This window comes from Lissotriton helveticus, chromosome 7, assembly GCF_964261635.1.
Source record: "Lissotriton helveticus chromosome 7, aLisHel1.1, whole genome shotgun sequence".
Lineage (NCBI taxonomy): Eukaryota > Metazoa > Chordata > Amphibia > Caudata > Salamandridae > Lissotriton > Lissotriton helveticus.
The window spans coordinates 1,553,110,960-1,553,136,912 of record NC_136068.1 but is presented as its reverse complement, the minus strand read 5'-3'; the positions used below and the strand labels follow the sequence as shown (position 1 = coordinate 1,553,136,912).

The window sequence follows — 25,953 nt, the reverse complement described above, 5'->3', positions numbered from 1 at the left end:
TTATAACAAAGGGTTTCTGATCTTTGGATAATTCAATATCTTTGCGCTTAGTACTGTTTCTGCAGGCTTTACATGAATTACATGGAAAAAAGCCTTGTATAGGACTAAGGTCTTTATCATCTTGTAGTGTATTGCTGCATAGTATATCTTTCCATGCAGTGCATTTCCTCTATTTTATTTTAGGTTGACCACCTACAAATTTTCTCAGTGTTGCATCGGTATTTAACACGTGCCAGTATTTCCTCAGACACTTCCTAATCACCCATGATTGATTGTTATATGAGGTTATAAGTCTTAAGGGATCTTCCCCACTCGCGACTGCAATCTTAGCTTGTAATGTTTCTGCTCGATTGATTATTTTAGTATATGCTTGATTAACAGTTTTCATTGAGTAACCTCTTTCCAAAAATCTACCCTTCATGTTTAAAAGCTCAAGTTGGAAGGTCTGTTCAGAGCTACAATTTTGTTTCGCTCTTAGGAGCTCACCAAAGGGTATGCTGTTAATCAAATTCTTTGGATGATAGCTACTGGCATGGAGTAGACTGTTACCAGCGGTAGATTTTCTGAACAGTCTGCTGCTCAATTTGTCACCTCGTACATTAATTTCTACATCCAGGAACTCAATACCTTCCTGATGTACTGTCCTGGTAAACTTTAGATTGCATTGATAGTTGTTTAATGGCACTACAAACTGTGCTGCATCTTCTTCTGTTTAAATGCAGGATACATCATCTATGTACCTTACCCAGAAAACCACGTTATGGGTAAAGGCCGTGAATGTTGCTGGCCACCTGCTCCTCCCACCAGCCGAGGTAAAGACCTGCATAGCTGGGGGCGAAGCAGGTTCCCATTGCAGTCCCCCTGGTTTGGCAATAGATGACATGGTCAAACAGAAAGTAGTTATTGGATAAGCATGTATTCATTATAGTGAGCGTGCTTAAGATAAGATAAATCTCGTTGTTTCAAAAAGTGACGATTGGCCTCCATTGCCAAGGTGTGTGGTATACATTTGTATAGGCTATTGACGTCCAGCGTCATGAGTAACCTGTCAATTGCCCACTTCACTTTTTCAATCACTTTCAAAAAGCCCCTGGTTTTCTGTATATAAGACGGAAGTGCCTGTACATATGGACGCAGAAAATAATCAATGTATTTTGATGTATCTTCATATGTGCTTCCTATTGAGGGCACAATGGGATGCCCTGGTGGAATTTGGTTATCCTTATGTATCTTTGGCAATAGGTACATTACCAGCAACTTGGGGTGTTCACAATTCAGAGATTTATATTCGTCATCTGATATCAATTTCTAATTTTTCCATTGTAACAATTGGGATTTAAAAACCGCATTGCTCTTTCGTAACCTATTCTGTTACTCACTTGATGACTTTAACATCCCCAAATTGCCGCCTGCCTTCACCTAGATACATCTGCCTCGGCCAAATAAAGACATTCGCGCCTGTGTCAGATTTTTTTATGACTACAGTTCTATTTTCTTGCAGTTCTTTAACTGCTGTATGTTGTTTGCGGGTGAGATTGCTGTGTGTGTTCCTTACACATTTATCTAATTTCTTGAATTATGAAATCACACCTTTCTAAAATACCTTAATGGCCTTGTTGTGTATCTGGGGCAGAAATTTCGATTTTTGCTTAAAATGACTACCACTGGTAAAATCAACATCTAGCATTTCATCAGTTAAAAACTCTGAAAAATTATCAATTATCCACTTTCCAATGCCTTCGTAGTTTTTAACAGGTCCATATCGCCTATAGATAGATTTATATGGCTGCTGGCGATCGATGGTGTAACACATTTTCTTTTAGTTTCAAACCATTTTTTCAACTTTAATTTTCTAATAAAGTGAAACAATTCAATCCACCCTTCTGTGTAATTGAACTTGCGCAAAAATGCGCAAACCACGAGGTACTCGTCAGCTATCCACATATTTTTTAAGAGCAGTGGCTTACCACCACTTCACCTGCTCCATTTTGGCGCTCTTCCAAAGTTTCTCCTAAAGTTCCCTTTTGTTGAAAGAGTCCTTGGCTGTAATGTTGCCAGATCTGTCTATATCCGTAATTGTTTTTTGGTTTTTTTTGGTCCTCATTTTCGCCCTTGGTTACCAGATAGAAGCGCATGGTGAGAGACATACTGTCACAGATGAACTGGTAGGGGCACAAACCTATATATAGGTTTCACCTCCCAGCATTGCCTCAATACTCCAAAACCACCACCTTAGGACAACCAGGAGAATAACTTTGCTCCAGTAATTGTTTTATTTAGCAGGACAATCAGCAGTTCTGCCGGTTCCCTCCTCGAAGCCTCCCTGCTTGCCAAAATCATGTTTAGCGGGAAATGGTGTAATTCAATCCCCGGTTCAGCACATTCAAACCGATCACGCTTAGTTCTCAGCTGCAGCTTCCCACCGTGGCCGCGCTGGTTCTGCCTGCTCCCCGGTTCCTGGAATTCCTTTTACCGGACTGGAAATGGCTCTCTTCTCCTACCCGTGCTCTGCTGATGCACTGCTGTCCTCCGACCATCACGGATCCGCAAATTCTGTGGGAGGTGCCGAGACATCATGTGATATATTTATATATATTTTTTTTTCGATATTTGAATGATGTTCGCCATGCACTCCAAAAATATTAATTGTTTATGCATTCAATATATTTATCACTTTATCTCTCAGTCTTATGAAAATAAATGGCTGTAGGGCTAAAGCTGCATTGTTAAAAACCATTTCAAAATGGATGCCACTTTGAATAGCGTGACATTGGGATAAGTAGTCCTACATCAACTTTGTTGATTGTGCACTATATATATTTTGATTTGACAAACACTCCTTTGGCCTGTGACCTGTGACCTGTGACCAAGGTGATGCTGCACCGAAACGCGTCGGGTATGGCTTGTTTCATGTCTAAATAAATAACTTCATGCTTTATGGATTTGGTCTCGAGCTGGCTTTTTGTGGATTGACAAAAGTTCTTTGGATCGTATTAGAGGTTCGCTACCTCACTTCAGCCCACCGCTGCAAAGCGGCAGAGAGACTCACAACTTCATTGCGCTGCATAGGCAAAAAGACCTTTTTCAGCCAAAAACGTGCACGTGTTCTATTGCCTTCAATGGCAACGCGTGCACGTCTGGCGATTCACTTGCGGGAGCGAGTGCCGCCAAATGGCAGCAATTATCGCTATTGCAAGGGAATCGCGCAGTCCCCCTCCTCCCCTCTGCTGCCTTGCGAGGCTCGTGCCTCGCGCCGCCCCTGCTGACGCCAGCCTGCCGAGCTTTTTTCCATATGCTTTAGCTTCCAGCACTAGTGACAGGGCCTTCGCTAGACATTGCAACTGTTGAAAATTGCAATGTGGCACAGAATACAGTTACAGCGACGGATTATATATGCCCTAGTGAAAAAATCTAGGACACTTCTACTGAATGAATGACTGAATGTAAATACAAAATATTGTCATATAGACACCACCACGAATTTACAAGATATAATTGGCACTTCTCCACACAGTTTAGTAGGCCCACGGACCCTCAGCTGGATCGAGGAGCAGAATCTATTTGCAACCGGTTTCCTTTTCCGCTATGTGCACGCGAGCATGCACGCGCGTGAACTCTGCAGGACTCCCATGCGACGCTGAAGCAGCCATAGAGACGGAAGGAAGTATATGTAGAATGCAAGGTTCATCCTGAGTAAACATCGGCGTGAGCTACAGCACAACCACTAAGCTTTTAAATTGTTTAAAAAGCTTCCAAGAAATAACTAATTGGTTTACTCACTCCAGGGAACAGTGGCATCCTGGCGAGTACAGAGAGACGTTCTTCAGACTGCACATATTTCCGAAATTATAATATACCGTTTCCTAGGACATGGTCCAGCGCCCATGCTTGCGCGCGCCAGAAATATTTGGAGTCGCATGCAGCAACTGTTTTGTGTGGTACCCTTGAAAAACACATATCATGTTAACAAACTGGAATCAGATGAAAGAAGAATAAAGAGATTCTGTAGTAATCACTCAGAAAGCGAGCAACAGCATGGCTTTTCTGCGGTCCATCTTGCTAATATAGCAATATTTTGCAAAACCTTTTACACTGGCCCTGCCTGCGGGCTAACACACCCACTGCAGACATCTGCCTGTAACCTGAAGGTGATAGCTTCACATTCTAGGAGGACCAACACAGCTTTCATCCTTCCGACGTCCACCGATTTGGGTAATTCAACAGTTAGTTCGTATAGTCCAGTATACTGTGCCATTGTACACATTATTAACCTGATAAGCATGCACCCTCAATGGCATGGTTTCAAGATTGCTAGACGAGACATGTCTTTTTTCACGTGCTAGTTTTCTTCTTAACCTTTCTAGTCACTTCTTTTTTGTGATATTCAATTAGAAATTATATACCTATGCCATTTCTTAGGAGAAGACATGCTTGCAGAGTTCGTGCAGGAAGATGGGCAGATGGTCTCTTGGTTCTATGGTGGGTGGTGTCTCTGAAACAGTTTATTTTTGGGGAGCAAACAAACAGCTCCTCAATTACTGTTTTCTCCCTGGTTATTGCCACGTTGTCAGTCGGGCAGGTTGGCAAAGTGTGGATTGTCCTAGCTGCCCGAATGGGAGAGACCGGCGCCATGCCCAGCATGCTGTGCTCCAGTCTCTGCTGCCCAGGCAGGAAGCGAGGGAAGAACATGGAGTGCTGGAGAGTAAAACAGGCTGCTTATTCCAAACACCCAGGAACCCTGGGTGCGCAACACCGGGTCAATTGTGACTAGATAGAGTGGCATCTCCCCTATGGATGCTACTGCACCCAGCTTGCAATAGGGCTCCGTGAACCGAAAACATGGGTAGTTCATAATGAGAATTTGGCATGACGTCACTTCTCCAGAAATGGGAGTGTTATCACACACCAGCTGTGTGTGTCTTCGGTGCTCAATAGCCGAGGCACTAGACAGTGGTCCAGAGTGGAAACTAAAAGAAGTCTTTGTGTCATGTAGAGTCTTCTTTACTGTTTCTCCTGTCACCCCCTTCATGATGTCTAAGACCAGGAGTAGTAGGAGCAGTGCAAGGGGTAGCAAAGAATGAAGTCATGGCAGCCATTGTTATCATTGGCAACCCCCTAATCAATGTCTGCAGCATTTACATATGAAACCATTCCCTGCCTTGGGTCTGTGTGTGATGCTACTTTTTGTGTGACATCTCTCCATTATTCTTTCTAATGCGCATTAGAGTGGATTGTTTATACATTTGTTTAAATAACCGCACCGCACAAAGATGGTTGCATCCCTTGATACTCAATCACAACATGACAGATGTATCAGCCTTGTCAACAGGGGCATAATGAATGTACATCTAGAGGGAGAGGGTTCTAACAGACATATTTTAGTTGTTTTGTGTAGTAGTAACATATGGGGGGGATTTACTTTCTTCCATTATTTACCTTAGTGCTAACTGGCAATGCTATGTGCTTGCGCTTTCTCTTCCACACCATTGAAGTATTAGCTCCCAAATGCGATGCAGAAATCAATGATTTGCTGGTATCAAAGAGCAGGATTTAGCTGCACCGCAACACAGGGCTGTACATTTTACTCTCATGGTTCTACTTAATTCATCAGAAATGCATAATAAAAGTGTAGATTTTTACTGTATGATAACTATCAACTAAAATTTATTTTAAAAGTTTGTGTGTGCGTGTGCACCAGTGCATCTTTGTAGTTAGTTATTACTAAAAATGAAAAAAACTTACATGGATTGTACCATTATCAGGATAACCCCTATTTTTCTAGAGTTCACAAGTACAGAGTTGCCTCCTCAGAGAAAGGAGTAATTAGGAGGGCGAGGGCGTGCCTACTGGGGCACCACCAAGTCCTGGTGCAGCTCTTCCCCTAATTCTCACACTACCTCAAAGTTGAACTGAAAAAGGGGAGTGGGTGGTGAGGCAGATCATAAATGAGAATGTGGAAAAGGAGCAGAACATTTTACAAGTTCTGACCAGCAGCCTACCACCCGCCAAATTGCATTGCTGACTGCCGTAATGACTACTGGAATGCAGGCTAAGAAATTGATACTACCTACTTCTAAGACAAAGATCCCGAGGAATGGAACAGAGGTGGGAAAAAACAGCTGCCCCCACCTCAAGAAATCTTTACCACCTCAAACCACCAGCATGGAGATTCGGTTGGCATAAGTCACAGTGACTGACACCAAATTCCAAACTGTCTGAAGGTGATGGGGAACAGCACAAGAGTGGATCCCACAACCTAAACAAGGAAGACACAATGCTTCCGGGGCATGCAGAATTTCCAAGCAGGTAGGGAGAGGTACTAGTGGGAAGATATGGAGGCAGCTGGAAGGACGGTAGCCAAAGGAGGAATGGGAAAGTGGAAAGTAATCAGATCATGTCCCTTTCCCCCACATCATACGAAAAGATACAAGCATTGGCATAGCCAATAGGTCTCGCCTTTGGGACTTTATAAGTGTTTAGTTATCCAGCACAATATCCTTGGTGCAACAACATCAACTGTTGCATGGCTAAACACTTATAAGGTCCCAAAGGCGAGACCCATTGGGTATGCCAAAGCTTGTTTACTTTTTCGTTTGCCAGGGGCCACACCTATTGGCTTTCCCAATGCTTATTTTTATTGGAGGTGTTGTGGTTCGTAGACGTGCTGTAGTCGCCTGTGAGTACTTGTTTTGGATCCTTAAATTCTCTGATTTTGGTTGTGGTTAGAAGACAGAGCTTGAAAGGAGAAGTGGAGACCCAAAGAACAGGATTTGGCAAAAGCATGTGAGCAAATGTCCATACCAGGACACCATCACTGCAACACCTTAGTCCCTCCCTGCAACCCCCATGGACTGTCACTTTATATTCCCTCACCCCCTTCCCACTGCTTATCAGACCTGCTATAGCACTTCTAACCATGGCAAATCCGATGCCATCCTGATTCACTACCCTAAGTCCAGGATGGTGTTTAGACCGCTAAGGCTGTGTGAAGGTGTTCCTTACATGGTTATGTTTGTGTTATAACTCTAGAACACTTCTAGAAGGTCTGAGTGGACCTTGGTTCTCCTCCCAAACGACACTTGATGTGAGGGCAATTTGTACCAATGTTGTGAATTGCAAACATGTCAATAGTGCCTGTGCTCATTTGGAGGGAGTTATAATTAATACTAATATGTTGTTCCTGAACTGCTAACTCAATAGGGAGAGTCACTAGGTATGGCTATTTTGTTTAGAGGACACTACATATGACAACATTTATACCCATTTTCAGACATTGAAAGTCCATTTATGTATGACTCTACAAGTTGTGCTATCTTCCGTGCAACGCAGTGAATTACATTCTTACTTATATTCCTCATTCCATCCTAAAAAAGGGGTTTTAAGGGACTACACAACATTCTCTTAAGCTGTTTTTGCCCCATCCAATAGGTGGCAGTAAACCCACAACTCAGTAAGGAGAATTTGCTTTGGATAGAAATACTGGAGTCGCATAAAGTTAACATTATAGTTTGTCCGGGTAGCAGAAGATACACTGGGAAATGCAAAGATAACACTTTTTATATTGTTAAAAGAATGCTTGCTATATGAGATGTCATAGTGAGTCGCAGTCTGTTTTTGTTTTCCCTACAGGTGTGGAATGTCGTCCCAAAACTCTTGCCTTTCCTGAAGACCACCTGTATCTACTTCGTCCTGTGGCTACCACTCACTGAGCCTGGCTGGTTCAGCGCCCTTATCAAGTGCCTGCCCATTCTGAGCCTGTGCTTTTTCGTTGGTGCTCATGCTGCCAGTCTTGGAGTCTTCACCTCGTATGCCCGAATGATCTTCCTTGGGTTGTTGTTCTCTGCCCTAGGGGATGCCTGCCTGATCTGGCCTTCTTTATTTCTCCATGGTAAGCCGCTTAGGTACATCTTGAACAGGCTAAGGCCCAGATTAACTAAGCTCTTGCATTGCCATTGCATCACACAAGACTCAAGGGCTTAAGTGATATTTACTAAGCCATGCAAAGCCACTTTGCATGGCTCTGCTTGGCTTAGGAAATCAAAAGTAACACAAGGAAGAGCAAATGTCTTTCATTACTCTGCATTGGGAAGGCGTTCCATGAGTGGGCGTGGGCAATTCCCATGCTTCCACCCTGGGATTTTGGCGCATTCCCAGATTTACTAAGAGTAGAAAATATGGGAATGTGTCAAAATGTTACACCAGCCCAACAGAAGCATAACCAGGAGAATATTTGTTATTTCTTCTTGTTATTTCCTCTTTCTATGTGTGCTGTGCTGCATTCTGCAGCACACAAAAATAGGAAAATGCCTCTGAGAATAGTTTTTGTGCAGGAAGGTATCCGTTCCTGCACAAAAGCTATCCTACCTGTACTGCAGACACTCATGCCCCGTGGCGCAAGGGTGCCTGTGTTGGCGCTAGGCTGCATACAGTGCAACAGCGCAGAGAGAGCAGGAATCAGTCAATCAGTAGATTTGTAGAATGTTACTTGTCACCCATGAGGGTATCTAGGCACTGGCAGGGTCCAGTTGAATAGCCAAATTGCCAGGCCTTCAGGTACTTTTGGAACTCTGGAAGAGATGGGGAGGTCCGCAGATGAAAGGGTAGCGTGTGCCATGTCTTCACTGCTGTGTAGGAGAAGGAGCGACCTCCACATCTGCTAAACTCTCTTCTGGGGGCTTGGGGGCATCCTGCCACGGGTAATCCGGTACCTTAGCCGCTCCTCCATCGCCACCGTCCTGCGCCACACGAGCCAGTCTGCCTTTCCTTCCACCCTTCTACTCAGGGCTCTCTTCTGCGGACTGCTATTCCGTCCTTGCCTGTGGTGTTGTTTCCTCCGTCTGGGGAGCCCCGGTGGTTGGATTCATGGGGCAGTAACATCTTCACTTCATCCAGTGTTACTTTGCGGGTGCTCAACACTCTTTGTGTGTTGGCCAGGGCTACCTCCAGCCTGTGGGATTCTGTGGAGTCCCTTCTTCATCATGACTCCCATGAGGGTGCCCGCACTGATCTACGACACCATGTGTTGAATGGTCGAGAGTTGGCCGCATTTATTTTCCGTGCGGCCTTGGATGTTGCTGATGCTCTCTGCCATGCTATGGCCAATTCTGTGGCTCTCCCTAACCGTGCTTGGCTGGGGATTCTGTTTTTCCTGAGAATATAAGGGAGCATCTGGTTGACCTGCCCTTTGATGGGGTCCTTTAGTTTAACACTCATGTGGACTCGGCCATTTAGTGTCTCCTTGAGGGGCTCTGTCCTCCTCTCCCTCCGTAGACTGGCTTGTTGATGCTCTGGGGCTTGATGGGAGGCGTTATCCCACCTGCTTCCTGGAATCTGGTGTTTTGAGTGGCCCGTTTTGTTCTGGGTGGTTTTACTTGCCTGCAGGTTCCCTAAGGTTGGCCCCTCTTCTGTTGGCTGCTGGTTCAGTCCTTTTAGCAAGTGTGTATTTTTTGACTGATTGCTAAGCCGTCTGTGGTTCCTACTACAGTTCTTATGGTCTTGTTCTCTGATGCAGGAATTTTTCCCTGAGAGTGGTTCCCATGCTTTCTTTGAGATGTGTCATACCCTAAGTGGGGTACTTGTAGCTATTGTATAGCTCTGTCCTACGCTGGGAGGGTGTGGACTCCCTTTTGCGGGTTCCTCGCCTTTCCTGGCGTTCTTTGTCTGGCCGTAGCTTGTGCTGCTCCAGGTTCTGTGATTCTCAGTATCGGCTGCATCACTGGACCAGCTTTGGCATGCCGTCTGCGGCGTTGTGCCGTGGTATTTCCACACTTTTTTTCTGGCGTTTTGGCCTGGTCCTCTGCCTGGTGTTCCAGGGGGGATAGGATTTCCTGGTATTTTCCTGTGTTCTGCTTGACGGCTTTGGTCCGTCCTACGTATTTCTCCTCTTCTCTTCTGGCTGGTCCCACTTCTTTTCGCGGGTCGGTTTATGTCTGGAATGCTCTTCCTTTAGGGGTTGTTCTGGATTTCCCTGGCCCTTGCCATCGTCTTGCGCTCGACTTGGTCTTGGCGCTCGGTTTTATGGTACTTGCCAGCTGCCGGCTGCGCAAGCCAGCTCTTTCTGCTCCACAGCCGGGGACTTTGGCGTGTGCCCTTGTGCTCCTGCCTCTTGTTCTGCTGGAGCCTTGCAAGACTAAGTCTTTCTTCTCACGCCTGCCTTTCTTGGCTGTAGAGCCATTCCTGCCTTGTCCTCTGACTCAAGGCTGAGGCCGGTTCAGCTGTCCCCTTCACTGTGTGTTCTCCTGTGGAGGGCTTGCCTTCATTTCTACCTCTTCTCCTTGGAGTTTGGGGTGATTCTTTTCTTCCTCTGTACTCCTCTGCTGTTGTCTGTCTTTCTGGCGGATGTCCCTGGTACCTTGGATGGGCTTGGGGTATCCTGGCTTCCCTTCGCCTCGTCCTTGCTTCCTTCTGCTTGCTGGGGGCTGGGCCGCACTTCTTTTCCCCTTTACACATCTCCTGCTGTGGCCCTGTGTTTCTTCCTGCTGGGAGGCTCTCTCGCAGGCCCTCCTCCCTTCTGGGTATGGCTAGGGTATTTATTCTACGTTAAGGAATCTGCGGCTATTAGTCTCTATTAGATGTACGAGTTCCTTACCTTCGGTAACGATGTATCTGATAGAGACGATTCTAGCTGCAGATTCCTTCACAACCCACCCTTCCTCCCCGTTCTGCGAGGACCTTCAGCTTGGTCTTCTGCACTCGCCTGCCTCTGGGTGGTTTTGTCTCCTGCGAGTGCCCTCTTTCGCTTTCTCCCTAGTGGGATGCTCGTCCTGTTTGTTTGATCCACTCCTTCCTTTCTGGTGATTGGTTGGTGGGTTCATGGGTACTGCTGCATCTTCCAGTGTGGGGCCTACTCATGCTCTTTGCCCTTTTTCATTGCTTGACATTTTTGACTCCTCTGCAGTCCTCTGAGTTGGGGTCTCTTGGCTGTGCCTCGACCCTTAGCTCTTTACAGGGAATGCGCCTCTCCTTGCTGGCGTTGTCTTGGGGTGAATTGTAGTTACTCTTCAGTTCTGGCCTTGTTGTCCCTCACTGTTTATAGACCTGGGTTGCATGCCCTTTCGTCTGCTGTGACTTTTTCACCTGCTTTTCTGCCCCCTATGACTTTTGATGCCATAGTGCCTGGCACTCTCCCGGATGCTGCTGTTTCTCACCATTCGTTTCTTCCCTTTCTGTTTATCTGATTTTTTCGCACACTGTTCCCATATTCTCACAGTTTTTTTGTGTGTGATGGCTCCGTGTTGTGGCACGGAAAAATTCTCAGAAGGAAACTGACGTTGGCGCGCCGGGGTGGGGCTTATGTGACCTTGCTGACGTCATGCCCGCGGACGACGTTAGGGCGGAGTCACGTGGTACTTCCCCCGGCGCGCAGAGATGCTTTGGCAAAGAAAATTTTCCGGATCCAGTTTTACGCCTGGGGATAATTCTACGAGAAGGAATCTGCGGCTAGAATCGTCTCTACCAGATACATCATTACCAAAGGTAAGTAACTCGTACTTCTGAAAATCAGTACCTCTGTCTTGTCCGTGTTGAGCTTCAGGCAGTTGTCCTTCATGCAGTTGGTGACACCTGCCATGCAGTTGCTGAAGCTGGTCTTGATGTTGGGGGTGTCTTTAGCAAGGGAGAGGATGAGTTGTGTTTCATCGATGTAGGATATGATGTTGAGTCCGTTGGTTTTGACAATGCTGGCCAGAGGTGGTGTATAAGTGTTGAAGAGGGTGGAGCTGGACGAGGATCCTTGGGGTATTCCAGATGATTTGTTTGGATTTGGAGGAGTAGGAATGTGCCATATCTTGGTAAATATGGGGCATTCCTGTTTGCTCCATTTGACACACTGTAGCAAGTTGTCTTGCTAGGTTGCTTTGCATCAAATGTTAGTACATTTGGCCCAAGGTGTGTAAAAGCACTTCCATGTATGTACGTGTAAATGCTTCATAAATGTACAACGGTGCTTACATATGTTTTAATTGGCTGCACATGGTTTTAAGGCAAAGTAAATAAACATAGATGAAATTAATAAATCTAAATCCCTATGTATATCTGGTCTTCAGAGAAGCAGATTCATTGAGAAGGACTTTGATAGTGTAAATCTGGGGTAAGCTGTCATGTGAGTGTAAGACACACAGTAACAATGCACAACAGAAGACAGCAATTCAAGCATGATAACAATACAATAAAAGACACACCCACATACCAACAAAATATAAAAAAACATTGCAATAATAGATCAACACATTAACAATGCACAACATAGCACCTCAATGCACAATGGATGTACACTCCATTCCCACAGCTCAGGAGCAACTGGATGGTTGTATGTTGTTTTCTTTTTGGGTACATTTCATCTAACCAGTGAGTACTGGCAGATTGCATAAGCAACAAGTGCCAAGAAGAAGACTGGCACCAATTTATGGACATGTCTTTCTAGGCTCTAGAATGCTTCTGCCACTTTTCAGCACCCAAGAAACTATGTTCTGTCAGGGCTGCAGGAGTTCTGTATGGCCTATCTTGACAATGGTGCTATCTTTAACAATTTATGGGAGGACCATCAATACCTGGAAGCACCATAATAAAGCGAAGTACCTAGAACATGTGTTGTTCTGGGTACAGGTAACGAAACTGATCGTCAAGACAAGTGGGGCAGTCCTAAACATGCTACCTTGAACATCAGGTGGGCAATGAGTAGATACTCCCATTGGATGCTAAGGTCCAGTCTGTGTTGGAGTGAGAGTCTTTTTAGGACTCATTGTCTATTTCAGGATTTTTTGGCCCATAGATGTGCTCTTGACAACCATGACATTTAAGAAGTAGCCCAAGAAAGTGATTGCATTACATAGTGATTGTCAGAATGCCTTGGAGAACCTGAAAACTGTGCTATGCAGTTCTCCTGTGTTAAAAGCACCTGACTACAATAAGGCCTTCTTTGCAATGGCTAACATTTCTGACGAGTGTTGGAACAGTTCTAGCTCGACTTGATGATAAGTGTGGACAGTGCTCATTTGTATTTATCAGTTATAAACTGCTTCATAGAGAACAGAACTGGGCCACCAACGAAAGAGAATGCCTTGTGATAGTAGGTTCCAGCCTTAATTGTTTGGTACCAAGTTTGTGGTCCAGACAGATCACAAGCCTCTCAAGTGGCTGATAACAATGAAGGGTGAAAATCCCAAAATGTTGAGATAGCTTCTCACATTACTGAGCTTTGATTTTATTGTGGAGCACAAAGCCAGAATGTAACACTCAAATTAAGATCGACTTTCCTGCTGGTTTTGCCGGTTTAATTACATAGGGCAAGATGTACTGCCCTTTTTTGTGCTCACAAATTGTGGATTGGCCTGTTTGCTACAGCAAAAAAGGGTAATGGCATGCACAAACGCTATTTTGCGAGTCACTGGCTTGCAAAATAGCTTTTGCAACTCTTGCTATTAGGAAGGGGAGTCCCTTCCTAATAGCGGGACTCACTGCCATGTACTATTATTTTGTGACTGCATTTGCAGCCGCAAAACACTCGCAGTTTACCACCTACATCAAGTAGGTGGTAAACCACTTGAGAAGGGATCCCCAGGGGACCCCTTCCCCTTTGTGAGTGTGTGAGAAAATATTTTTAAGAGCATAGCCATAAAAAAGTAAACTGAAAAGTTACATTTTTCTTTTTTAAATGCATTCCCGTTTTCCTCAAAGGAAAATGGGATACCTTTGGTTGTCACTTAAAATGATGAGAACGGAGTACAGTTTTTGTGTATCTTTTGTATGGCCAGAACCTTTTCTCTGTGTCAGAAAAGAGTGCGATCTACTGCCCTTCTTGTGTAAAGTTTTACTTTGTATGTGAACTCCAGACTCTACTCTGATGTTCCATGTGCATGCCCTGTGCGTATATGCATTATATATGTGTGTGACGTGTGGTAGTAGGAATATGTGGTTGAGGGTGTCTGAGCACTGGGACCAGTGGGATCCATTTTGCATGGCCCATTGCTTACCATGGCACACAATGAAGGATGAATACAGCTTCTCAGGCAGTGATTTTACTGCTGTGGCTGGGAGTGTTTGTCCAAACACTGAAGGATGCCTAGAGATTCAGCAAGGACCTTGGTATCATGGAGCACTTGATTAGCTCTTGCTGCTCTGTCATTTGGTAGATGGTAGGGGTGAGGGATGACACTGCATTTCTGTTGTTCACGGTGAGGAAGTTTCTAGGTCATTCCTGCCCTTTTGTCTGTTACTGGTTACTGTTTGAGGAAGGCTGATGGCAGCCAGGTGCAGAGATCTTACACTCAGTTGTACCTGTCTTTTAGATACTTCTGCTTTGAGCTTGCACCATTGATAACTGATGTGAGAGTCATCATATTGTACAAAAATTATGTTTGAGAAGCAGACAAAACATTTGAAAGACAATCAACCTCAACTGGTTCTGAGACTTCAGACAATGGATCCACATACCCTATCTACAAGATGGGAATAAAAGTGTGATCCAAGCTACCCCACTTTGTTCCAGTTCCAAGTTCTTCTTAAACAAGTAAGGGAGTGCTCTGCCAATTACTCAAAGGACTGCTGTTTGACCAGGTATGGTTTCTGCCAGACAGCCAGTCTCACAGAAGTGAGAGGACATCACCTAAAATCTGTCACTTGCTGGAGAAGCTGAGTGTCTGCCTAAGTACCTAGAACTCTGCATGCCTGCTCAGGTAGGTAAGGAGAGTGCCTGCCCTTGCAGGAGTGCTACACCAAGAAATGAGGGATGGAATGCTGAGTAAATCATACATTCACCCCAGTCAAGAGATCTGGGTTGAATCCATTGTTCTTTTGCTCACTACGCCAACCCAGTTTTGACTCAGCCATATTGAAATCAGTCTTGACCCTGCTCCTCATGGGAATAATCTAGCCTGAACTGTCAAGCCGGTTCCTCACTGGACCGAAACAAGCATCCTGGGATCATTTTCGGGCTTTCAACCCTCATCAGCCATGCTAGCTTGAATGCAGTTGCACAGCGAGCAAAGAACACACGTCTGGGCATACCCATCCCACTTAGGGCAACATCAGCAAATGATGGACGGAATGCTGAGTAAATCAAACATTCACCCCAGTCAAGAGATCTGGATTAAATCAATTGTTCTTTTGCCCACTACGCCACCCCTTGCAGGAGGACAGACTGTCCATTAGGAGAAGCCTAGTGCGTTCCTGGGGTGTAGAACAACTAAAAGTAGATGACAACAGATTGGGATTGAAGCCAGTACCGGATTACAGTTTGAGAGGTCCCCTGGACTCCTGGTTCAGTTCTGGTCATAAAGAGGTAAGAAATTGTTCACCGAATCACAATTGTGATGCCTACATTTTCTGCTGCAGTCCTTGAAGCTATTGTGCTGCCACTAAGAGTGCACTTTCTTGAGCAGCTGATGCATCAGTCTGGGGGCCACCACTGCCGAAGATGACTGTGCTTCTGCATCAACGCCAAAGGCTACATCTGCTGAAGATGAGAGTCTGATTGCATCAGAGGCTGCATCTGCCAAAGATGAATGCCCATTTGCCGTGGTCCTAGAGGCCACAGCCGTTGACTTGATAGTAAAATGTGCTACTCAACCCAGTGGTTCTGGGATGTAGCTAACACCCTTCTCCCATCTCTCGTTGTTGACACTGATGCCCGAGGGGGTGCAAAGTCGTTGACCACACCAGACCATGTTTCTGATTCACCACATCGTTTGAACAGGTAACTTGGGGCTATACCTGCACGTCTTAAGAGACTGTACATAGTATGCACAAACGGAAAGTGTGCCGCTAGAATGCTAACCTTTTCCAATCGAAACATGTTAGGCCTGAGAGACTATTGAACTGACCTAAAAATTATTAGAATATTATAATGTTGAGTGATCTGTTAAAGACAATGTAATGCTCCGATCTTCTAATAGCTGATAGAAGCCCAGAAGATCATCATTCCAATGTTTTTCTTTCACAGCTGTTACTGTAAACAAAGGACTCACTGAGCCCGATGGGTTTTCAACTCCCTCAGGCTCCATGAGGTCTTTGTTTTAAAAATTAGAACATTCTGTCTTCCAAGGGCAGAATGTTCTAATATCCTTAGAGCCCTCGGTAGCGGGTGTGACCGGTCATTAAAAGCCTGCTCCCTTGTTTAACATTGGAGTGGGCCTTTAATGGCTGGTAGAGCCTGCTATGTCGGTCTCTCTAATGCTTTAATAGGGAGCTACACCTGTGTCTAATCTATGCCATACTTGTATCTTTGGCTAAGTCAACCTTGCGTGGGGGATCATTCCTGAAAGAGGGGGTGTAGGTGAATTGGGCATTAATGAAGGTAATAGCTTGTTACTAGATCTCATAGGGAGATTTAAACCTTGTAAATTAGTCATCTTTGGGATGTTCAGAATTTCTTTTCGCTATATGATTAAAACACTTTCTGTTAACTAATATGTGAGCACTAAGCTATGCAATAGATCATTGTGTCTGGTGATTGACTGTTAAGTTCTGAGCTCCTGTCCTCCCACATAATCTCACTGCGAAGCCTTTGACTGCTTGCCCTTACTACCCTGAGAGTGTGGAAAGGGTACACTTGACCCTGTTTGCAGAGCCATAGTAGGAGGGACCACAGGACAATCGTGGTATATGACCTCAACCATCACTGTTGATGCCCTGTAGCCCTGGTCTGCCTTGTGGTCCTCGGAATGGAGTCTGATTATGCATGTATAATGTTTTGCCTATTTTTCGGAGTATGGGCATATTAAATAGTTTTGAAGGTTTTTTAAAATTTCTAATAGGATATAATTGGTATCTCCTTTGCTATTAATTGTTGCCATCTTAAGTGCAATCATTAATCATTTCTGTTGTGTCATGTTATTGCATTTGTTTAGGACACAAACTGATAGCTGCCCTGAGACCTTTCTGGTGATTTGTTTCGCTATATAAAAGTCTTTGACATTTGACATTTGACATAGTGTTAAATCATTCCAGCCCCTTTGGGTGTCTGGGTATTGCACACTATATCAAAAACATGAATTGTATTAATTCACACTATTTAATCTAGTTGTCTACAGTGGAACGATTACACATTTTACTTTCCCATAGTCTTATAGGAAAATTGGGTTTTCACAATACTTACTTATACTCTGAAATGGCATCACCTGTGAGATTTCATCAGGCGGCCAGATGAGTGGCCACATCAAGTTACATCTGGAGCTCCCTTACCACCCTACAAGGAGAAGGCCATCAAACCATTTGCATTCTGGAAAAATAAAAACATTGATCAAGTGCAATAAGAGCACTGATACAACATACTATGTCTTACTAAGACTCTGTTGGAATAGCATGGTGAAAGAAACAAATCACTGATTATCAAAAAAGTGTTATATGCTTTTCCACAGTTGAACCGTCCATTTAAGGGCAAGATAATAGCCCTTATAGAGTCAGGCTTGAATTCTAGAACTGTCTGGTTCAAATGTGAGCAATGAAAGCCAAGTTCTTCAGAAAGCCAGTGGTGTTACACAAAATGACGACCTACAGTATGTGATAAGGGGCCCTGGGATTCTTCCATATCTCACAGAAATTCATTGGCACTGAGCTGAAAGGACCCCCCTTGAAGGGTTTGAGCATCATGCACTGCAGGAGTTGCAGGAACTTGTGCACACATCTGCGGAATTTACGTAGTTCAATAATTTGCAGGACGTTGTGAGATTACAGTGAATGTGGTGTGGGAAGAAATATGAGAGTGTCATGAATATAAACTCTGCTGAAATGCACACTCCTTTAACTTACATAGTTGGAGGAAGGGATCCTGCTAATAATTGTGAGATAGCCTCCCCTCTTACCTGTGTGTCATTTGTTTTTCAGGGATGGTCATGTTCGGGCTGGCTCACCTCTTCTACACCTTTGCCTTTGGCCTACGGCCGCTCAACCTGCGAGTCTTCCTTCTCCTTCTCCTATTGAGTGGATCCTTCTACGCCTTCCTGTTCTCCTACCTGAAAGATGAATTCATCTTCATGGTGGCAGGCTATGCGGCCCTGATTGGCACCATGGGCTGGAGAGCCATGTCTCGTGTCCGCCTGTCATCCTACAACCGTTCATGGGCACGCATCTCTGCAGCAGTGGGCTCTGTGATTTTTATGGTCTCAGACTGTACTCTGGCAGTGGACAAGTTCTGCTTCCCAGTGTCCCACTCTAGGCTTATCATCATGGCAGCGTATTACACTGGACAGTTACTCATAGCTCTTTCTGTCATTGACACTGGCGATGAATTCCCCTGGAAGAGAAAGTGACAGACTCTATGTTTATCTTTATCAGCCATGCGCTACAGGATGTCCTGTGGAAGTGAATGGATTCCCAATAGCGGTTCTTTCATAGTGGCCACAAGCAATGACCGTCTCACTAAGACAGCAGACCACACCAATCCTTTCCTATTCTAACCATCAGTAATGGCTCTGCAGAAGCCATATCACCATTAGAGCCTGGTTCTGGCGGAGGAAATGATGCATAAAGTCCTCAGCATGATCAACTTGAGGAAGGAGAGTTGTGTCCATCTCAAGTCTGGACCTCAGTGCTAGTGGTCTTCATCATTAGAGTGATTGACAACAACTCATGTAATTAATTCGTGGAGCGATGATTACAACCTCTGTCTCCAGTTTGGACATCAACAATCAAGAGTTTCTCTGGCCAAGAGAAGTGATGCCCCTGCTGAAGAAAATGATGCCCCTGCTGAAGAAGTGACACCCTTGCTGAAGAAGTGATACCCCTGCTGATGTTCTTCATGAACTGCTGCTCCATTGTCTTCAGCCACTACATGTATTCGTGAAAAAGACCAATTCAATATCATAGTACCTTTTTCCCATAATGTCTTAAAGATTTGTATAATATATTTCAGAATAAACACTCCCTATCTTTGCTTTTGTTAGTTTTTATGAATTGATGACTGAGCACGGAGGAGCTGGAGCAGAGGCGGCAGCATCCGGCGGCACCCAGGTAAGCCAGTTTAATTTATTTTGTGCTGTCCCCTCCGCTCCCCTCCACCCCACAACCCGTGCTTAGTAGCGGCCGCTACTGCATGTGACTTCTTCAGGTGTTTGCCTTTCCCAGTATGGAATTGTAGGCACCAGTACCGGCCACTACTAAGTACGGGTGCTGGAGCAGGAGGCTGGGAGAGTGGAGGGGAGAATACAAAAAATAAAATTAAACTGACTTACCTGGGTGCTGCCAGATACTGCTGCCTCTGCTCTGTCTCCTCCGTGCCGCAACAGGAAGCTCCCAGACTCCCAGAATCCCCTGTCCAATCACAATGCTGGCTTAAGCACGTTGTGATTGGTCTGCATGCTTGGATCGGTACTCAGACAGTAGCTTGGAGGCTTTGCATGTTCCTCACTAGGCTGTGTAATGCAGCTAACTGGGAAGATGTAAACTGCGCTTAACGGTTTGACTGGCCCTCTTGGGTTGGCCAAACCGTCATGCCCACTTTAGAGTGTGCTTTGCTCTTCTCCTCCTGCCCCCTGCACTGGCCAGTCTGGTCCACCCACCCAGCCCCGCACCACACCCTAGCAGGTAGGAACATTAAAATGATAATAACTTTAGTTATTATCGTTTTAGTTTACCTTTTTGCACTACAGGCAGAGCAGGGGGTCACACTCCTCCGTCTTAGAGGAGGAGCCGCCGCCGGTAGTCACAGTACAGTTTGCTTGGGAAATGTAATACCCTAACTGAAGTGAGAGCCTGCAAATGAATGCCGGTAATCTCTCTAGAAATTACCAGCATCTGTGCGGAGGGGCTTATTATGACCCCCTGCTGTGGGTACTCTTGAGTACATATTAACAAAACCTTGAATGCCTTGCCAAAATAGCAGCAATTATCAAGAGCATTACTTTGTACTACAGAACAGTAATTATTCCTGCCTTTTTTACAGAATCACACACATATTTCTGCTCTAGAGGATTCCAGACTGTACATTCAGGCTGACACAAGCACAGCAATCTTCTCAACTCCAGAATGAAGTTCCTCTAGATGCTTGACAACACTTCTTTCTATATAACTAAGCCTTGAAAAAGTAACATATAGACGAAACGTGTTGGTTGCCCACTTTATTTGTTTTTTTATTTAAGATATCTTTATTGGCATTTATAATAAACATTACAAACAATCAATATATATACTCAGTATTGACATATTGTAGAACAGCGAGGGAACATGTATAGTAATTCTCAATCTATTTACAGTATAGCTGCGATCAGATTGCATCTGTTATCTCTAAGGCCTTCCTCCTATGCATGTGCCTCTACATTGTGAGTCCCTGTATATCTACTGTGATCTCTGTCTTTGAACTTATGAGCTACCCTTTATCTGCCAAACCCCTTCCCCCAACTAAACTCCAGCCCACTCCCCCCTCCATGTCTGTCGTATGGTCCCATGTCGTATAACTGCGTAAATTAGCCTCCCATCCCTTGGATAATCACTGCCCGTCTTGAACCTACTACCCCATCCATCCGCCTCCTGGTCGTTCTACGGCCCACCAGCAAATGCCACACCTTCCTCGGTGTCCTCTCCATCTTCACCGTTCGGCTCTTCAACTGTCAATTCTGTCACCATTGCCCTCCAGGCCCATACATCCTCTTCTAGCTTTTCATCTCGTCTAGTCTGCTGCATCAGAATCACTTCAGCAGTCGCCCATTCTTTTATGTCCCGCACCCACTGCGCTACTTTGGGTGGATGTTGGTTGCCCACTTACATTTATGAGAATTATGGACCTGACTACGGGTTTGGCGGTCTTGGAGCGTGCCGCCACCCCAGCACCCTGCTCCCAGACCGCCAAACCCGTAGTCAGTCCGCCCGCTGCATTATGAGTTGTAATCCTGGCAGGCAGTCCTGCGGCAACGGTCCCATGTCGGTGCCTTTCTAAGGATCATAGGAGAGCCTTATAATGACTCCGCTGTAGGAGCAGCGCAGCAGATGCCTGCACGGACAGAAATGCACAATGTTGTGAATTTCTGTTCGTGCAGTCACAGGGGGTGCAAAAATACAGGAGGGCCCACCATGCGTCCCCTGCATACACCCCCGTTTTTATCCAGGCATTAATTTTAGACTAAAGATGTTAGCTAGGCCAGCGAATGCTGCTGTCAGGAAGGTCTCTCTAAGGAGAACCACCCTATATCCATAATGAATGTCCATAACTCACTGATATGAAAACAATATGAACTCTAATCTATCAAAAAGCAGATTTTAGACAACATTTTTAAAAGCGCATAATCCCTCAGTAGATCTAGTAATTCCATCCTGTCATTATTTCAGCCTGTTCCCAGTGTACCAGTTTGGTCCAGAATAGGATCTGAGCGATGTTATCGTCCCCTCTCAGTCTCTATATTGTGACGTTTTGTAGACCTAATACACAGTCCTAAAATATTTGGGGCCAAATGTATGGCCTGCTCACGCAGTGCAGCGCAGCAAGTCACCTCGCTGCACTGCGCGACAGGAAATGAGCAGGTATGCGCCATACCTAAGTCAATAACGTTACTCTTTTAACGTGCCCTGGCGCCCTGCTGCCTGCCTAGTGCCAAGGCAGGCACCCTTACAGCATGGTGCAAGGGTACCTGTGTTGTAAGGGGCACCTTCCTGCACAAAAACAATCACATGAGGCATTTTACCCTTTCTATGAATGCAGCACACACACAAAGAGGAAAAACAAGGAGAAATAGAGATATTTCTCCGCGTTACGCCTCACATGGTGAGGTGTAGGTTTTTGGCGCATTCCCAGGTCTAATACAAAGCTCCCTCCACTTGGAGAGAGACTCTCCGGTGCTCAGCATTCAAATGACAATGAAGTCTAAAGGTTCAAACCAGTTCATGAAAAAGTTAAATCCACAAGTTGAAAAGGTTGCTCTAGTTTATTGATCCATACTCATTAGTTTCATGAGCAGTTAAAGATTGCTTGAAACGCAGATTCAAAGTACATAATCAATGAAAGGTATCATCCAACGTTAACACTCCCAATCCCAATGCATTTCGGGCTAATGCATAGCCCTTCCTCAGGGGAATGCTATAGAAAAGTGCACGGATACCCTCGATCTGCGACCTGTTCAAAAGCCATTCCCAGGTCTACCACTTTGGGTAAATCTGGGAATACGTCAAATTCCATGGATATTGAATGGGAACACCCACAGAGCGTCCCTGAAAACGCCTCCCTAGCGCAAAGTAATGCAACAAAATCATTTGCACTGCGTTACATTACTCGAGGTTTATAAAGCCAGTCAGGGCCACACAAGGTGGCCCTGCGTGGCATCGTAAATCTAATTTTGAAGTTGTCCCTCTTGCACCACTTTGCAAGGTGCAACAGTAATGCAAAGGAGCTTGTAAATATACCCCCATGTCCATTAGAAGCATCGATAATTTATACTAAGATACGAGAAGATTATATTTTAGGTTTTGCGAATACGCAGCCCTTGCCATGATCCAACCAGCACTTGCTTATACGCATGACCACACGCTTCTGGATCAATATAGCAGAGACCCCTTTCTTGTATTGTGGCCCGCTGCATAGATAATTTTGACCCATTATGTCTCCGCAGCTTTGATAATTCATTGATACATAGGTGGCATTGATACGTAGGGTCACGTCCAACTTCCTAAATTGGCAGGTATGCCAGCACTTTCTTGCGTTTAATATAACTATTTAGTCCTTTTATTTTGAACAACATTCGGTCCTTTGGAAGCCATTGTCTACATAGCAGCCCTGTGTAGTTAATTCTCATATAACTATATGCTTGTAGAAGATGATGGATCTCGGTTGATAGGCTCAAGACTGTGTGTGGGTGCTGACAATAAAAAGCATATTTATGAAAGGGTTGTGTCACGTTCACACTACGCAAAGTGGTACATGTATGACGCAAACCTTTAAATCAGATTTTTGAAGCCACGCAAAGCCACTTTGTGTGGCTTCGAGTGGCTTAAAAAATTTGGAGTAATGTAATGAAGTGCATATCGCTGCATTACACTACTCTGACCTGGGAAGGCATTCTATGGCTGTTGCATGGTGTTCCCATGCAAATTCCATGGTTTTTAATGCATTCCCAGATGTACAAGAACTTGTAAACCTGGGAATGCACCAAAAAGATATGCCTTCCCAGGAGAGGCATAACGAGAAGAAATATACTTTTTTTCTACTTGTTATTTCCTCTTCCTATGTGTGCTGCATTCTGTAGCAGACATACAAAGAGGAATATGCCTCTCAAGACTGTTTTGTTACTGCGGCCCTGATTGCAGATCTCTTCTCTGCCTTGGGTGCTTCCTCTCTTTTTTTTTTTTTTTTTTTAATTCTGTTTTTATTTTCATTAACAACTTCAGCAATAAAGTCAGGTTGGACATGACCATACATTACAATTAGTGTATATAACCATCATATCAATGCACTTTCAACGGGGTGCTTCCTCTCTTTAACGCGGCCAGGAATTCCAACCTCTTCGCAACACCTTTGTTCCTCCTCATATACTGCAAACCGGTTGGAGGTGAGATAATGACCTTGGTCGGTGCGTCCTGCTGAGCGTGCATAGCTCAGGCTCGCTGGCACTCCGCTTTGGGATACATGTGGTATTTAACTGTTCTTTCCCAATCTGCCTGGAGAGTTTGCGCGCTTCCATGATCCGAGGGCCTGACGCGCAGACCTGATTGTTGCAGCTACCCTTCGCAGAGAGGAGAGTGCCTGGCAGGCTTTTTCTGCTCTGAATTGCCTGCAGCTGATGCCTTGACTTTGACTGAGGAAGAGAGGCATTTCTCTGCCTTACTCCATACTAGTTGCCTTTTGACCGGGTACAGAGGAGTGACACCTCCACCTGGTGTTCGCTCCGGACTGGGTAAGTGTTTTTACCTTAACCTTCCCTGCAACAATGGCGGCTCAAATTGAGTGTTGAGCTGTGAGGTAACTGCCTCCCGTAGACTGTGGTGGCTTACCACAAACTTCAAAATAGGGCCTCTTATGTCTATCATCCATTCTCAGGCCACTACTTCAAAATGGCCACTACTCAAAATGGCCTGGAAGATTGCCCGAACCTTGACTTTTTCAACACCTGAGTTAGGTACTCTAGGGCTCCTTGTTAAATGACGTTGATATTCACTCCAGCAGGATTTAATCGTAATTATTGAAATAATACCTTGCTCGTCTGATACCCCATTGAACCTGCAAGCAGGGACTCGTCCTCCTAGTTCTCTCCTTACGCAGGCACAGCTTCTGACTCTGTCTCTTGCATCACCAAGGCTACTACACTCAGCTTTTGATAGACAATTTTATTAAATACCTGGAAGTCCTCAGTCAGCTCTTTCCTACTTTTTCTTTTCTGTTTGTCTTTTACCTAGGTTGCTTGGGATGCTTCAATGAAAAACTAGGTACATGACTACTCTTCCTACGTTACCCCCATGCCCCCTTTGGGGTCTTAACCTCCTCAGCTTTACTCCCCTATCGCTTAATGCCCTCCCCATACCCAGTCTACCATTCCTCCGCTTACTGTTTCACCCCTGTAGTTGCGTTATCAATACGCAATGGCAAGATAACTATCGCTCCCCTTCCTCTTACCAGGGCCCTTTCCTAATTGGATCTACCTTCCCTCCCCCACTCTCATATATCTACATCCTGAACCTTTTTGTTCCCTCAACCGCTTCCTCCTACGCACCACATTCACCATGGCACAACATACTTATCATGCCTTTAACCCTTTTGTTCAATCAGGCTTGAACTATTTTAAGATTATCTACCCCCAACCTATCGAATGTGAAGAAGACCGTTTAACACAATCTCTTCAAACGCTGGCCCGAAACACTTATATCGGACACATATATCTCCAGTAAGGGTGCTATAGTGACAGACCACATCTTCTACACCAACAGAAGAGCACAGTGGAGAATGGCCCTAACTTCTATGCTTCAGTCCAAACAGCTGACCAAAACTCTGCATGGCTTTCCTTTAACCACGCTTCCATCCCAGGCCCTTAAGGCTGAGCTGACTGTCTCCTTTACAATAATGGTGATGTACTTATTCAAGCCTCGGACAGAACCTCAAGCGATTTAACTATGCCTTCTTAAGGATTTAGAACACACTAACTATCTACAACCCTTCCACTCGCTGACAGACTGGGCCCCCCACATTTTCTGCTCCTGAGGTGATAGACGGCTCCTCTTTCCCTTATCCCACGCTCCAATCTGTAAACAAGCACACCACAGACCTACCCAACTTAACAGAGGTTATTTTTACTGCCCACACCATGATCCCGAACAACCCCTTTCTGTCTCGCGCAAGTGAGGGTTTAACTGACCTGAGTACCACACACCGTGCAGCTGTCCCCACAACTGTTCCACCTTTACCCTGCCTTCCCTCTTATCCTCGGTCCCCTGCATCACAAACTGCTTGCCCCAACAATGGGGGTGATGGACACCCTTCCAACTCTAACAGCCAGGTAGGCTCAGATATTCTTCCCTTAGGCCCTGGATCTTCCAACTGCAGGGCCCGGAACCGAGTTGCTGTCTCCTGTCCACTGACCAATACTAGACACTCACCCACTCGCATTACGTTCTTCACCCTCTACCTCTCCTAATTACACTCTGCCTTTCCCCATTCCCACTCCAGGTTCTGATTCCTGTCTCGAGCATGATTTTATCTCCCTCTGTACCTGTGTCAATGGCTCCCTCTGTAACTCTGCCAATGGTCCTTTGCAACCCTCTATTACCCCTCTCACTGCTGACCCATTCCTACATTTGCTTTCAAGTCCTGCAAATAAGTGCATGAAAATCCCTGCCTTGAGGAGAAGATTCCTGACCTCAAGCTTGATCTCTTGGGTGTCAAAGAGATGGTGCAAAGCATACTTCAGTTCTCCTTGAAGATGGAGAAGCGTTGGGTCTCGCTCCCACTCAGAGGAATGATATTTACAACTCACAGAATCTGTTAACGACCATCCCACTTTCCGCTCCTCTCTTAGTTCTAGCTAGAGTTCTAGGCCTTTACCTAAA

The 25,953-nt window shown here is 45.2% G+C and overlaps 1 protein-coding gene across 1 annotated transcript in view; it reads left to right on the top strand.

Annotated features, from left to right (window-relative positions):
• Window positions 1-18,868, top strand: part of TMEM86B (transmembrane protein 86B) — a 79,252-nt gene extending 60,384 nt beyond the window's left edge. The window contains exons 2-3 of the mRNA XM_078655032.1: window positions 7,630-7,888; window positions 17,821-18,868. Of these exons, the coding sequence (XP_078511158.1) occupies window positions 7,630-7,888; window positions 17,821-18,245 (684 nt within the window). The 3' untranslated portion in view covers window positions 18,246-18,868. The remainder of the gene's footprint in view (window positions 1-7,629; window positions 7,889-17,820) is intronic.
• The last annotated feature ends 7,085 nt before the right edge of the window (window positions 18,869-25,953 follow it).